This window comes from Chaetura pelagica, unplaced genomic scaffold, assembly GCF_000747805.2.
Source record: "Chaetura pelagica isolate M959 unplaced genomic scaffold, ChaPel_1.0 scaffold314, whole genome shotgun sequence".
Lineage (NCBI taxonomy): Eukaryota > Metazoa > Chordata > Aves > Apodiformes > Apodidae > Chaetura > Chaetura pelagica.
In genome coordinates, this window is record NW_009953218.1 from 503,966 (window position 1) to 519,929 (window position 15,964).

General features: G+C 39.6%; 1 protein-coding gene across 1 annotated transcript in view; it reads left to right on the forward strand.

The window, feature by feature from the left end:
* The window catches only part of PTPRR (protein tyrosine phosphatase, receptor type, R), a 160,835-nt gene that overhangs the window by 111,938 nt on the left and 32,933 nt on the right, over nt 1-15,964 (forward strand). Inside the window, exon 8 of the mRNA XM_009997757.1 lies at nt 11,121-11,307. Coding sequence (XP_009996059.1) covers nt 11,121-11,307 — 187 coding nt within the window. The remainder of the gene's footprint in view (nt 1-11,120; nt 11,308-15,964) is intronic.

Here is a 15,964-nt window from a genome sequence, read left to right on the forward strand (position 1 = left end):
CTTTCCCTAAACGTCCCCTTGCTGGCCATTGTTGAAAACAGGATACTGTTCAACCTTTCATCTTACATAGTACACCAAATTCATGTTCATATTTCTACATCCCTTCAACGTATATTAATCTAACCCGTGTTACATCATTAGCTGTATGAAGCCCTTTGTGTTGAGAGCGTTTGCACTGAGATAGATCGGGTAGAGGTCGGGTTTGGTTTATCTTTCAGATATGACTTCTCCTCCTTTCTCTTTACTTCATAATGTAACATGCATGTAGAGGAACATTGCTTTTATCAGAGTCCTCACATTTCCCTCTTCTAATCAAATTCACAGAAGTTAATTTAAATCAAGTTATTTGAGTTTCTTTATGCCATGAATCCATTACTAATACAGAACAGTGAATCTGAATCAATTATAATTATTTCACTCTGAAGTGTCCAGTCTCTTCTGACTCATTGATGGTGTGTATGAGGAAGAGTAGATCCAGAAAATCTTCACTCTGGCCCATGCCTTCGTCTCTAGGATGAGGTAGTGATTTGTTTCCCTTTTCTAAAGCTCAGCCTATGCACTTCCCTATAGGAATGTCTCTGAGCAATTCAGGCAGTGGCCAGAGCTGTGACCTTCAAGGCATATGCTGAGCTCTGTAGAAAGGAGTGTCAAATCACTTACCTGCCTGTTCCTCATCTGCAGCTCAGCCCTAAATGGGAGTGTACAGCTTGAAAACACCTCTTTTAAAGGTCTATGTAATCTCTGAAGTGCAAGATAAAATACACTTTGGTATGCATTTATAGCTGTCTTTTAAAAGCATTGCTCCATTTCAAATTGCAAGTCTGCGTGGATTTCCCCAAACTTCATTTTCAAAGGGCATCCAGGCACTTTGCACATTAACATAATTGTCTGAGCAAGCTTTCCCATGGAAGGCAAGGCTGGAATGCCAGACTACTAAAGTAAATCAAAAAGCTTGGAAGAGAGGAAGGTTTATATACTTAGCTTAGATGTCAGCTCTGGAAACTTCAGAAGCAGCTGAATATCAGACTTAAGTGCACATACATGGTTCCTGTCTAACAGCCTAAATCTCATCATCTTGCAGTGTAACTTAAGCACATAAGTCACTCTGGAAATGAGACTGCGTCTTCTGAAGTGCATGAGCTAAAAGGCTTTTTGGTGAGCAGAGACAGCCTTAGCACTCTCCTCTGTGTGACTGAGCGGGGCGGTGCCGCCTCTCCCTTTGGCTGTGTCCACTGTGTGGAGCAATCCTGTGGGTCTGCCCATCTGGCATTCTTCAGGAACTGCTGCTGCTCAGTAATTTCTTTCAAAGTGCACTAACAACTCATTTGTCTGCTTAGAAATCTTCTGTGTGACACTTCAGTAGTTTAAAGATAATGAAGACTAAGTCAAATAAACAAGGAATGTGCTTTTTTATTATCTTAAGGTTGACAGGGTATAGTAAACGCCTCTTTTCCCAGATGTTCCTTCCTGTCTTTTCCAAATGGCAAACTCACCAGGAAAGAACTAATTGTACTGATTAATCTTCAAGACACACACACACAAAAATTTCTCTTACTGATACTGTCTGAAGATACTGCCCATTTACATTAAGAATCTTTCTACACATCTTTTTACAGATCAGCTGTCTTTTCTTAGTCTCAAAAGAACATTGAAGGACATTAATGTGTGACTAGATTATGTATTTGCTTGTTTGGATTTAAAGGGTGTACATTATATTCCTTAAATAAGCATCAGGTGCAGAATGGTGGTAGATTTTGTGCTTAAGAGATTAATTTGTATGAAATGCATTAAGCTAAATGGAGTTATTGATAAGGCTCCTGTTATTGGGGGGGAAAAAAAAAGACACATTTTTTTCACCTAAAAGCTAAAAAATCTAAGATCCATCCATTATTTATTTTTTACTAGAGGGCTGATGAAACAGCAAAAAATCTCAGTTAAGCAGTCTTAAAAAAATGTTCCTAGAAGCTAGTGCTGTAGTGTTGGACCTCTCCATTCTCCTTTTTTCAATCAGTTCTTTTAGGCTACAGCTCTGAATACTGCAGGCAACTACCCTCTAGGCAGGCTGGAGTGCTTAGCAAAGAAGTGAGCCTTGCATGTGCTGGGAAAAGTAATCAGACCTTGCACCTAGACGAGAGATCTAAATGGGAATGATGGTGTCTGCCTATAGCTTCTTCAAGGCATCATGGAAATACTTATGAACTGAAATTGTAAGGAGGCAATTCATACAAAAATGACAAAAATATTTTGCAATTTTTAATTTTTTTGTTTTAATTTCTAATCAAAAGGTATGATAGCCAGAATATGGGAGGGGTTTTAACAGTTCTTGTTGGCTTACCTTAAATAAATGTATTCTCTGAGCTCATTAAGTTGTTTGTTTAATCACTGCAGCCCTAACAGCTAATTGCTATTCCTCTCTGATATCTTTTCCCTTTCCCTATTATTTTAATCTCTTTTGTTTCTATTCATCAACACTTGGTTTAAATTAGCACGTGCATTAGTTGGAGAGAGAGCAGGTCATCCTGTATGTTTGTGCAGTGAGGCCTCCAGTATGAAGCAGTGCAATGCAGCTATGCAAGCAGATAATAACAGCAATACACAAGACTGCATTCAGTTAAAGCTCTGCCATCTAAAGCAAATTAACCATAAATTAGTAAACATTTATTCAGCTCTTTGAAAAAAACGCATTCAAATAAGCACAACTAATTAGCATCTTCATTTAATTTTACTTCTGAACATTTAATTCAGTTTTCACTCATGCTGAAAGCGTGTATATGTGAATATGAATCAGAAATGGAGCTTTATTTTACCATCCCAATTTTATCAAGAGAGAGACGTTTGCGTGACAAAATGCAATTTGATTATAGAAATAATCTACAGGAAAAGATGGGAGGCTGTATAAGCTTTGCATTTTGAACAGTCAGTTCCCCTTAGCCGAGTGGAGAAGCCTTATCGAGGGCAGAACAGGAGTGAATTGGCAGTACATTAGAAAGCATGATTAAAAGAGGGAAAGTTGAAACTACTCTCATGTCAGCTGTTTTCCTCTACAGGATATTGAGCCATTCCTGTCCTAACCAGATACTGATTGCTTAAAACTTAGTCCAGAAGTACTTGTCAAAACCATTTCCTCAGTTCATTTTGACATGCTGAGCTGTGAGTAGATCCTGAGAATTGTTTGCAATTTAGTGCTAAAAGTATTGGCCTGCTCTCACTTGTGGCTGGGAACAAGATCAGACCCTCTGGAGAGAACATGAAGGGCCTCTACTTTCCAGGAAACCTGTTTAAACTTTATAGCTGAGGCTTGTGATCAGTTTCTATGGATTCAGAGAGTGCTGGAGGGTGCTGCTGGGTTCTGCTAGACATTTTCTTGTAGCTAGGAAGCTGCAAAGGACTGGAAGTCTTGCCTCACAGCAGCCATACATCCCTCTTCTTCCCCTTTCAGCATAATTTTTTCAACTGACAAAGAAGTGGTAAAAAAAGAATAATGCAAGACTAGAATACTGCAAGAGCCTTGTAATAGAGCATACACAAGCAGAAATGGTAGGGTTTTCCAAGACAATGCATAGGATGCATGTACTTCACCCTCTGTTGCCTCCTTTACAGATCTGAGCTTATCTATCCTGCAGCTATGGCTTTGTGGTGACAAGTGCTTTGGTGTTATATCCAGCTTACTCCCTTTTGCATTGTAAATGCGGTCCTCTCATTGGTGAGATTGAGCTGCCCACACAAATGGCTACAAGATTCATCTTAAGGGCAGGTGACTGTGAAGAAGAGTAGAAGTATTATAAATATCAGTAATATTAACAATTGAATTGCTGAGCATGCTGTAGAAGCATCAGGCTAACACACCTGCCTATCTGTCCAGGATCTCTGGAGAGATAAAAATCAGACCAAAGAGAGGTTTATCTGTGAGAGAAATAAGGCTTTGGAAAAAAAGTTCCACCATTCCTACACATGACAGGAGGTCAGTAGGTAACTTCTGGTGTTATAAGTAGCACTGGTGTGTCACAAGATCACAGGAGAGGGGTAAGGATCAAGTTTTTAACCACCTACACATAAAAGTGCTGAAGTTGAAACTCTGCTCCAAAGAATTCCATGCATTTTTTATTTTCATGCGTAGTAAAGTGGCTGGAAAATTCAGCTCAAACAGGAGCTGAATGGAATTGGCCTTTCAGGCTGTATCAATTTAGACTGGACATAATGCATATTATCCTTTAATGCAAAGTAAGTAAATTAAAGCAAAGTAATTTAAAATTCACACTTACAGGTTTTCTATCAAAATCAGTTTGTATTCCTCTGCTCTTGTTGTTTTTTAAGCAAATGATTGACATAAATAATACTCAACTCAAAATCAGTAGAAGAGCAATTTCCTTTAGGGAAAATTACCTATGACAACTGATTGCAAAATGACTTAAAGTAACTTGAGAAATGTCACACATTTAGAGAATCTGGAGTTTTAGTCCTGCTTCTAACACTAATTATTATTTGGCCTTGTTTCATTGGTTGATTGCAGCTTCTGATTTTTGAGTATTTCAGTTTGGTTTCCCTGATAAGTCAATGGGAGTTGTGCAGTGCCCTATTTTTATTCATTTTATGTTGAAATACAAAATTAATAACAAAAATAACATTATGACCTTTTCTGATTTATTGTGGTTTTCACACCCCACTGCAGTTTTACATTATCACATTTGTTTATCTACATGACCATGTTTTCTCTTGTGTGTTTTTAAAAGCAACAAGAAATTTGAGACCTATATTTTTTAATTTGTCCTTTTTTTCATAGAATCGTAGAATAATTTCAGTTGGAAATTACCTTAAAGATCACCTAGTTCCAACCCCCCTGCCATGGGCAGAAACATGTCCCACTGGATCAGGTTTCCCATCCAACCTGGCTTTGAACATTTCCAGGGAGGGGGCATCCACAGCTTCTCTGGGAAACATTCCAGTGTCTCACCACCCTCGTAGTAAAGAATTTCTTCCTAATGTCTGATCTAAATCTCCCCTCTTTCAGTTTAAAGCCATTACCGCTTGTCCTATCACTACAAGCCCTTGTAAAACAACCCTCCCCAGCTTTTCTGTAGCCCCTTCAGGTACTGGAAGGCCAGTATAGGGTCTCCCCAGAGCCTTCTCTTCTCCAGGCTGAACAGCCCCAGTTCTCTCAGCCTGTGTTCACCGAAGAGTAAATATACAATTTTCTTTTTTTTTTTTTTTCTTGAATTACTCTACTGAAATGTCAGACTAGATAAGCAGAAATCTGGCACCTGGAAGGTGTTAAGTAGCAGAAACCACGTGCCTAACTGTGCTCTCCCAGTGCAATTGCAACAGTGCAAAACCCACCTGAGTTCAGCACGTTTGACAATGAGATGGACTAAGAAGATCAAAGGCCTGGAGCAGCTCTGCTATGAACACAGGCTGAGAGAGTTAGGGCTGTTCAGCCTGGAGAAGAGAAGGCTCCGAGGAGACCTTATAGCACCTTCCAGTACTTGAAAGGGGCCTATAAGAAAGATGGGGAGGGGCTTTTCACCAGAGAAGATAGTGATAGGACAAGGGGTAATGGTTTTAAAATGAAAGAGAAGAGATTCAGGTTAGATATTAGGAAGAAATTCTTCACTCTAAGAGTGGTGAGTAACTGGAATGGGTTGCCCAGGGAGGCTGTTGATGCCCCGGCCCTGGGGGTTTTTAAGGCAGGGTTGGACACGTTTTTGTGCAACCTGATCTAGTGGTGGGGTTCCCTGCTCATGGCAGGGGGGCTGGAACTTGATGATCTTTAAGGTCTCTTCCAACCTTAAGGATTCTATGATTCTATGGCCTCCAAGGGAAAGGAATGAGGACCCATGTTAGGCCTAGACTGTGAGCTCTAGAGAAATAAAACACACAGGGGAATCAGGGTGTTTTTCCATTTGTCGTGCAGTAAAACCCAGGGAGTGCCGGTCTGCGGAGCGTCTCCTGCCTCAAGCAGGATCTGAGGACTCAAAGCAAACTCCCTCCCCAGCCACTGCAGCCAGCACTGCTCTTCCCACTAATTAATGGCTTCCTTCCACCTGCCTGGCTGACACAGCTCCCGCCGCGGCCGCAGGAGCCGGGCAGAGGGACGGAGGACCTGGGGCGCAGAAGGAAGCACCTCCCGCCTCTGCAATGCTGGGGTCAGAGGGCAATGGCTCTTGGAGGACAGGAGCCATCACTGCCACTTCCAAAACCACTAGAAAGAATGAGAAGCTGAGGACTCGGGATTTGGGCGTTGCATTTTTCAGGAGTGCTGAATAAACATGGGAACGTGTATTTAAAGAAATTACCCAGCTAAAATAAACAACTGGGAAAACGTGCCAGTAATTGGGTTTTCATAATCACCAGATCTGGCTTAATTTTAGGGCCAGGGAAAACCTGGAAATGACCTTGCTAATGATTAATAGGCTTTAGTAACCTGGTGGCCCTCCAAGGTGGACAGGTGGAGCTTCCTTTTGACAGTTTTTGAACAAACATCACATTAATCTTTTTTTTTTCTCTTTTTTTTTTTTTTTTTTTTTTTTAAATCATGGTCTGTAATAAAGTCTTCTTCTCTAAATGTTTTATTAAAAATACTCCAGTGGATTCTCATCAGTAGACTTGTTCCTATTACCCAACTGAAAAGAGGGCTCTGAGTATGCAGTAAAACTCCCTCTGGGATACTAGACAATACACAGACACAAGTGGTTTCCTGATTGCACTTATTCACGTACCTAGTGATGAGGTGGCTGTCCCAGCTGGTACAGCTTTGGAAGATTTAGTCTCATGCTGATTGCAATGTAATGTTGTAACACATGCTTACAATGCCTCAGATTCCCTACATGATACTCTTCCTCATCAAGACACAGTCTCAAGGGAATGCTGGGGGAGGTGTATCATAAGAAAATCTTCTCTGATTTGTCCCAGACTATTAACATAGGGAACATAAAGAATATTAAGTTATCTATAAGGTAAAAAAGGGTTGTGAATATTCATATATAAGGGAAAACCCATATGTATGACTCCTGCACTCTGATTTGAAATGTAAAGATACCTGTATGTATACAATATATGTTGAAGAAAAATTAGTTGTCTGACTTGAAGTGTCATGGATCTGATTGTGATTTCTTTATTCAAAACCTACTGGAGATAAGGGTTGGTTACCAAAACCAGCCTTTTTTTTAGGTGATACCTCCTTGTTGCTCTGTGGCCAGCCTCATGAGGTTCCTCCAATAAGGTGGGAAAAGGTGGGCTGACTACCCAACTTCTTTCCACCCAGGTAGTAAAAGAGAAGAGAATTCTTGCTTTCTACTCTTTTCTACAGAAAGTGAAGAATGTAACTGTTGGAGAAACATAGAGAATTCAAGGAAGTCCAGAGCAGAATCTAAGATCATAAGCATCTTGTTTTGGGACATACAAGTGCATGACATGTTCAGGCCTCCCCTTATCTTTCAAGACAGGGCAAAATGTCCTATTTTCAGCCCTATTCCTCAGCACAGTCTTGAATGAAGTAAAGAAGTCTAGGGGATTGCTGTGAATATTGGCAATAGTTGGTATTGCTAAAGTAAACATTATTGAAATCTTTTTATTAACTGAAGCATGCTTCTTCAAAAGTGTTCTTTGAGATGCCTGTTTTTATGGAAGATTTACCATTTTACTTATTTTCTATCGTATATCCTCTTACGGACTTTCTAAAAAGACCACAATCCTTTAGGTAATTATTTTCCGCTCTGCATTCAAATTTTATTCAATGTGTAGCTTTTAATGTGTTAAACATGCATCTAAAAACTATTTCTTCTTTCCAGAGTAAGTAATTTGAATCTCAACACCGGTATTCATCAGTAATTCCCATAAATGGTAAAAGCTGTAAACTCAAAGTTATAATTAGATCAGGTATGTTTTTTGTTGTTGTTAAAAAGGAAATAGCCTTTTTGCCAAGACTGTCAGTTATTAAAGTGTAAAAGCCAAAGAAAATATTAACATTTTCACTCTACTTTGTTACTGAACAATGTAAATACTTCTCCTCTATATTAGGAAATCTCAGTAGGCTATTCCAGAAGTATGCCTGGGTCTAAATTGCTACTGATTTCTTCACCAAAGGTAACCTGAGCAGTTTTGGGGAGGTTCATTTTACACCTGTGGATTTCTGGATTGTTTTCAAAAGATTGGATTGGCTATATACACCCTCAGAGCCACCTGTTTGAGGGATTGCCTTTTTCCATGGAATAAATTGCAAGTTGTGGTTAGAAGAGATGATTTGAAGGAGGATTTTTGTGAGAAAGCAGTCTAACAGGATGTTTTCCTTGAGAACCAGTGTGGAGTTGGGGGGGTGATTCCCCTGCAGGTGGGGGCAGTCCCTGGGGAGCTGGGATGGGTATACTCCCAGCATACACCCATCTACTTCCCTCTGCCAACAGAGATTGTCCCCGTATACCCCCAGAGGCAGCCAGATAATTGCAGCCAACTTGGCTCCATCTTACCTATCCCACCCCTGCTTCTGTCACTGACCCAAATACCATCTGTGGGCCTGGGCAGCAAAGCTCTCACTATCACCCACCCATCACCTAAGCTGAAATATGCTTGTGGACTGTTTGGCACAATAGGAGATTCACTGATTTCACCAAATGGTCTTGTCTCTTGGTCATTGTTGTTTTGTGTTTTGCTAAGTGACAGGTGGATGAGTGAAGTAATTTCTATTCATGCAATCTGACATGATAGCAACGGTTTAATTTAAAGGAAAATTACTGAAGGATCTGTTGACGTGTGTAAGAGGAAGGGGAGTGCATCATAGTTGTGTCAGAGGCAAAAACAAAACTGTTAATATGGTTACAAACAAAGAAGAAAGCAATAAACCCTAAGAGTACTTATTCTGATTGCAGAAAAGCAGAAAACAGAACAGCAACACCAGCACTAAGAGTCCCAACATCTGAAAAGACAAATAATTTAGTCAAGTATGTGTGCATACAAATACCTATGGGCAGCCCATGGATATCAATAGGGCAGTAAAGAGCAATCATTAACACAAGCAACTTTTGGAGGAAAGCATTAATAGCAGCTGCCTCACAGGTACCATCTGATGTAAATATCTGTGTGATATTTACAATAGTTTGTGGTATTACTACAAAAGGGACAGTTGTACCTTAACATCCCAGTATCTAGAGCGGTGTAGGGTCACACTCACCCAGCAGGAGTTCTCTTGATGCTAAGAAATGCTTCCAACCTCTCAAGAGTGCCAGTAGGAAAACTGGAGTCACCAGATAATGGATTAACCAGTAAATGGTTAGTCACTGACATACAGCATTTTAAAACCAGCAAGGTGTAGAGTTGTATTCTGATCTCTCTGGATGACTGTTACGAGAGAGTTGGGACAAAGGTGTTATGTTGTGCTTGTGTATGTTGGAACATGGTAGAGCACTAAGAGTTTAAAGGACTCCCCTGTAAGCATACGTTAAAGGAGAGGTGATAATGCGCAGAGGTAGGAATGAAATTTACATTATTATCTCTCTATATGCATAGCTCCTTGGTAAATGTTAGAGACGTTTACACTGAGCTGGGCATCTGAAGCCCAATTCAGAGGCAGCTGAGTTGTACAGTCTTATCCTACTGATTTCTGATCAGTAAAAAACCACTTTGATTAATGCCTACAAAAGTGTGCTTAGTCATTACAATTCTTAGAGCATGGATTTATTGTAATCAATATGGCTGAAGTTAAGGGTCAAGTAGGTAACATTTGATCAATGCACTGAAAGTATGAAAGAAGACAATATTCTTAAGTGTTGTTTGTAGAAAGTGACAAAAAAACGTAGCACTCGTGCCATGCACACAGAAATGTGCTTCATTTCTGTATTGCAGCTCAAAGGTGTTGTTGAATCCAAATTTATTTTCCATAGAAATGTGAAATTTTGATGAATTTGATTTTCCTGCACAAGATGTTTGGCATTTCCAAATAACTCCTGTAAGTCTGTGACCATTCTTCCTCCTGGGATATAGGTTTATTGCCTCTCCCTTCTCTTACCTAATGTGAGACATTGTTCACTGTCTCAATAGTCATTATGTTTGCACTGCCTTTCTACTTATTTATGATGATTTTATCACTTGTTTTTCTCCTCCATTCAGTGTATTTAATTTTAGTAGATTCTTAAACATACAGCTTACAAAACTGTGAATTCATTTCCAGTTTGTTTTATGTATCAGAAGTATATTCCCCCCCTTTTATTTTTTTTCTGTGAAACATGTCTTCCTCACTAAGATACCTCTTTCACATTTGACATCTATAAAGATTATGTACCATATAGGGAGCAGTTTCTTCTTCTAAGAATAATCCAAATAGTTTCTCCCTAGCACACTGCTCTTTCAGAGTCAGATGTTAGATTCAAGAGGTAGGGTGACATGAAAAATCTCATTTTCTGACCACATAGTGCTTTCAGTGAAACCAGTGTTGCAGTCTGTGCACAGCTGAGTTTACCAGTGACTACAAAGGGTGCAAAAATAACACAGGGTCAGTAGCCAGTATGTCAAGAGAGGTTATTCTCCCGTTTTACTCGGTTCTTGTGAGACCCCACCTGGAGTACTGTGTATAGTTCTAGAGCACCTAAAACAAGAAGGACATGGAGGTGTTCAGATGAGTCCAAAGGAGGGCCACAAAGATGATCAGAGGGCTGGAGCACCTCTCCTACAAGGACAGGCTGAGAGAGTTGGAGCTGTTCAGCCAGAAGAAGAGAAGACTGCCGGGAGACCTTATAGCAGTCTTCCAGTGCTTGAATGGAGCCTACAGGAAAGCTGGGGAGGGATTTTTTGCAAGGGCTTGTAATGAGAGGACAAGGAGTAATGGATCAAAAGTGGAAGAGGGGAGATTTGGGTTAGATATAAGGAGGAAATTCTTCACTGTGAAGGTGGTGAGACAGTGGAACAGGCTGCCCAGAAAAATTCTCGAAACACCATCCCTGGAAGTGTTCAAGACCAGGTTGGATGGGGCCCTGAGTAACTTGATCTAGTGGGAGGTGTCCCAGCCCATGCAGGTGGATTGAAACTCGATGATATTGAAGTGCCTTCCAACTCAAACCATTCTACGATTGTATGATTCATGAGTATAGGGCTTACAGTAATACAGATCAGACTGTTTTCATTATTTTCTACCACAGGCGAGGCTCCAATGTCTCACTGACTCTGGATATGAGCAGTTTGGGAAGTGTTGAGCCTTTTGTTGCTGTACCAACCCCACGAGAAAAAGTAGCCATGGAATACCTGCAGTCGGCCGGCCGCGTCCTGACACGGCAACAGCTTCGAGATGCAGTTGCATGTTCTCATTTGCTTCAAACAGAATTCATGGTAAGTTTAACAACAAGCTTTAAATGAGGGGTTTTGACATAATTGTCACAACAGAAACTGTGAGTAAATATGATGGGGCAACACTTTAGTGTCAAGGTACAAATAACTTCTGAAGAGCAGATTAGATTGTTCCAAGGTGGTGTTTTATGTTTATGCACTGAAGACAGTTAAGTCAGTGAGTTATGTCCCTGGATAATGTAGATTCCTTTTGGTTTGAAGTCTCTTTCATAGATGGGATAAATGTTATATTAGAGATACAGTACAAAGAGCCAGGACTGTAACACTGTGACAGTTTCAGTGAGATCATAAAGGCTGTGATGACAGAGAACAGGAATACTTGGAGATGTTGTTTAGTCCCATATAAACATCATGTACATTTGTAATTTTAAGACTAAATTTTTAGTCACTATAAATGACTTTTTGGAGCAGACAGGGACACCACAAAAAGAGAGGCAAAAACCAAAACCAAAACAAATAAACAAAACAAACAAAAAAGAAGTATCTTACAAGTGTATACAGTATTCAAAATGCTAAGAATCTAAAATGAAGACAGTGGCCACATAGAAACAAGTCATAGCAGAAAAGCTCAGTCAGGGAAAACACATTATTAAATATTATTTTAAGAAGACCTGAAAAATATTGATGTTGCAGAACAGCTAGATGAAGGAGGCCGACAGAAATAAGGAGACATTCTTTAAAGGGACCATAAACTGAAGCCAGTTCAATGTGAAAGCTCAATAAGGCAGGCCAAAAAAGGGTTCAAATTATATAAGTTCATTTTTAAATTATTGGAAAGGGGAAAGCTTAACAAAGACTGCAAGGATCAATAGAAGATCAAAAGGGTAGAAAACGGATATGACAAGGTGAAGCAACAGGAGACAAGTGACTGCAATATCTATGTTGACCATAGAACTTAGGGAATTTACCTACCTACTACCTTTATGGCAAGAGTAGATTCAAGTAGGTCACTGGAGGATCTGTCTGATATTGAAGCATTAATGGAAGAGATTCTAGGACAAATAAATAAATGCTAGTCACTGGAATAAGCCGGTATTCACCCAGGAATCCTAAAAGTGTTCATGTATGAGATTACTGATGTATTAACTGGGCAGGTGTAACCTAGCACTTGGGCCTCAGTAACTGAAGAATCAGAGGGTAGAAGTAACAGGAATTTTTCAGAAGGGCTGCAGAAGTGATCCAAAGAACTGCAGGCCTATAAATCTGGTGTCTATATCAGAGAAACTGGAAGGAAGTATAATAAAGAAAGGAGCTAATAGAAACGTGAACAAGTGCAATATGGTGGTGGAATCAACACTGTGTAGCACTGGAAGGATTTGTTTGCTATACGGTTTCTTCTCAGAGTAAAAGGAGGTCACAAGTGGAGTCGCAGGGTCATCTCTTCTGGAGCAGGTGCTGACCAAGATGTTCATAAGTCATCTGGAAAAGGGAATACATAGTAAGGCAGCAAAGTTTGACGATGATACTGAATTACCTAGGGTAGTAAAATTAAAATGGACTTCAAAGAAGTTACAGCAGGATTTAATGATAGTGATGAGGCAGAGGAAATTCAGGTTTGAAACAAAAATGCTACGCATTTTGGGGGAATATAAGACAGTGATAGCAAGGAGAAGGTGAGTATGGAGTGGTCATTCATGTTTTTTCATGTTAAAAGAAGACTGGTGACCAGTGCAATATAAAGGAGAGCTTGTCCCATTTTTATAACTCCCTTAGATGCCTTGCTGCCAGCTGCTCTGAGAGGGTACCCACAGCAGAGGAACCTAACATAAACAACTACCCAACACAACCTTAGCATAACTTTTTTAGCTTTTACAGCTCATTAGCAAACTAAATGAAAGAAGCAAAGCTTTTTAAGACTGGTTTAATAGCTCAAATGTAATAAATAGATCCACACAGAAATTTGTATCCTAACAAGACATGTAAGGGCAGGAAGACCTATACGACCCCTTGAGTATACTACAGGTCTAACAAAGACATACAAACAGTTCAGTTCTTATTAAACATACCAGAACATGTGATCCTTATGGTTTCATTTTGTTTTCAATTAGTGCATGTAAGTCTATAGAATACATTATGAGTGCCATTTTACTCTAAAAATCATTTTTCAATATGAATAATTGAATGCAACGAGGCAGTCCTTTTGTTCACCTTAAAAAAGACAAGGTTTATAGTAAAAGTAATTTGTTTAAGAAAAATATATCCCTCAGTTGTTTTACCAAAAGAATCGGTCAGACAGTGGAAAAATCTATAAGCATCCAACATACTTTTATCAGCAGTTATACCATCACAGCTCTGCCATTCTGCTGCTTGGGCAGGGAAGCTAGAAGAAATAACTTCATTTTGTTTAAATGTTCCATGTTGGGAGACAGTTCGTACAGACAACTTGGCTCTTCTGCAGAAGCCCATTTACCCAAATCGTGTCAAACAGCATCTGTGCTCAGCTTTGGGGCAACAGAGATTCACATTTTATTGGTCCCTCCGGGAGGGCCACCATGTGACTTCGGACAGTCAGTGTTTCCACTGAATTTTATTGAAAAGATTGTTATTTGTCTATTCCATTTTTAAACCATTTTTAAAAATGTGTTTTAAGATGAAGCTGTTGACTTGTATCTGTTTAATATCTGCCTTGTTACAGATAATAGCTTTAGTAGGAACTCGAGGCATGCGAGGAACGCAACACATAACCTTCACTCTTTTTGCTCACTCAGCTTGTTTTAACTGGCTGAAGAAATACAATAAGACAGTATTTTTGACAATAAAATGATTAGTTCCGATGAAAACCTTCCAAGTGAGCAAGAAGTGGAGAAATGTTCAAAGTTTTTAATAGAAAACAGAAGCATGAGCAGTTTTTAGTTATTTTTAGTTCTTTAATTAACTTTTTTTTTTTTTTTTAATATTAACAATTATGGGGCCATCAACTTTATTTTGTAATTGTAAAAACTAGTAAGTTACTATCAAAATATTTTTCCATAAATCTTAGTAAGAAAAAAGAGCTATTTCCCTTCTCTTATTTTAATGCTTTAAAGTTTGGCTATTTTTACCTGGGAGAATAAACCTGATTTGCAAGGAGGAAGAAGCACAAATTGCCCAGCACATACTTTAATAGCCTGAGCTGCTAATATTCAAAAGCCAGAATGTCTGACATTGGTGACAGAAAAAATTCCTATCCATGAAATACTGAAATGTCAGAATATACAGACCCACGTGGGAAAGTGCCACATGGTTAAATCTGTAAAATTTGGTTCTCATAAAAATTGAAGGATGGGTACAATGAACATTTGCCTGAATTTTCACAAATTTTCCCACGTTTTCTTGAAAGCTCTCAGAGACTCAAATAATGTGTCCCTGAGTGCGTGAACAGTTGTAGAATCTAAAGGCTACATGAGCCAGAAATGCTGCTATTAGAAAAGTATCACCCTGAGAACTGAAGTGGCTCGTGAACAAAGGCATATGTGCAATTAATGTATAATTGCATGCATGAAGCTGAGCACATTAATGTGTGCAACTTAGATGTTGTTTGTAATTACTTATACATAATTGGTATATATGTTTAATGAAAACAATTTTTATATATTGGCTGTATAGCTACAGACTGCACGTGCTAATTTGTACACGTTCATCTGCTGGGCTTATTTTCCCCTGTGTTAGTAGGAATGTTATCCCCATAATATCCTGATTTATTTTTTTTCTGGAATCATCTTTTGCATTTCACAGCCAGCTTCAGAGTAAGTGACTAGTGTGTGGCTGTGATCCATGGTGTATTGTCAGATTTTTGTCTGTGCCCTTAGCCCCACAAGTACTTACTACTGGGAGGAGCTCACTAACTAGAAAGTGTTTACAGCATGTAAGTGATTAATATTATTAATTGACCTTCTTGGCCCAGAGAAATGCATTTCTCTTTTCAACTTGATGGCATTTCTCCACCTGTCAGTAACTTGCCAACTTATGAATTATTTTCAGATTTCAGCAGGCATCAAAAGGGAAGCATCTAGGTGGTGAGAAGGGCCCTAGTCACTGGCCACCATCCCTTGAGCAGGCAGACAGCTCTTCCTCATACATCTTCTTCCTGTGGATGGCAGCTGTAGATCACTTTAAACAAAGGCTTAATGTATTGCTCTCAGTTGGTATATAGCTGAGTAGGGAAGCCTTTCAGAAACCATGCACTGGTGGTGTTTATACTAAGCCAGAACTGAAGCAGAGCCAGTGTAGGGCAGTTATAGCCCATACCATAGCCAGTCTGGACAATTTGGAGGTCAAGAGTTGAGGGGAAGAATCTCACAGAGGTCACCACTGGGAAGAGATGAAAGTTAGAGGTGGATATAAGAGAAGTGTGGGAGCCTGTTTTATAGCACCATGGAGCAGGAAGGGGCATCAGAAGCAGGACAGAGGTGAGATGGTTTGACATGAAGGAATGGAGATGAGGTTTATGCAGGATTGAAGTCTTACAAGTGAGAAGATCCTGCATTTAGCACATCAGATGGATGGCAGTACAGGGAGATGAAAAAGGAGTGGTGAAGTATCTGCAAGAAAGGTGTATCTTAGAAGCACCACTTTGGCTGGCCTGAAATGAAGGGCAGCAAGTTATTCTTTTGAGGAGTCAGCTGAAAAGCAAGGAAGAGACTGAGGAATTAACTGAATG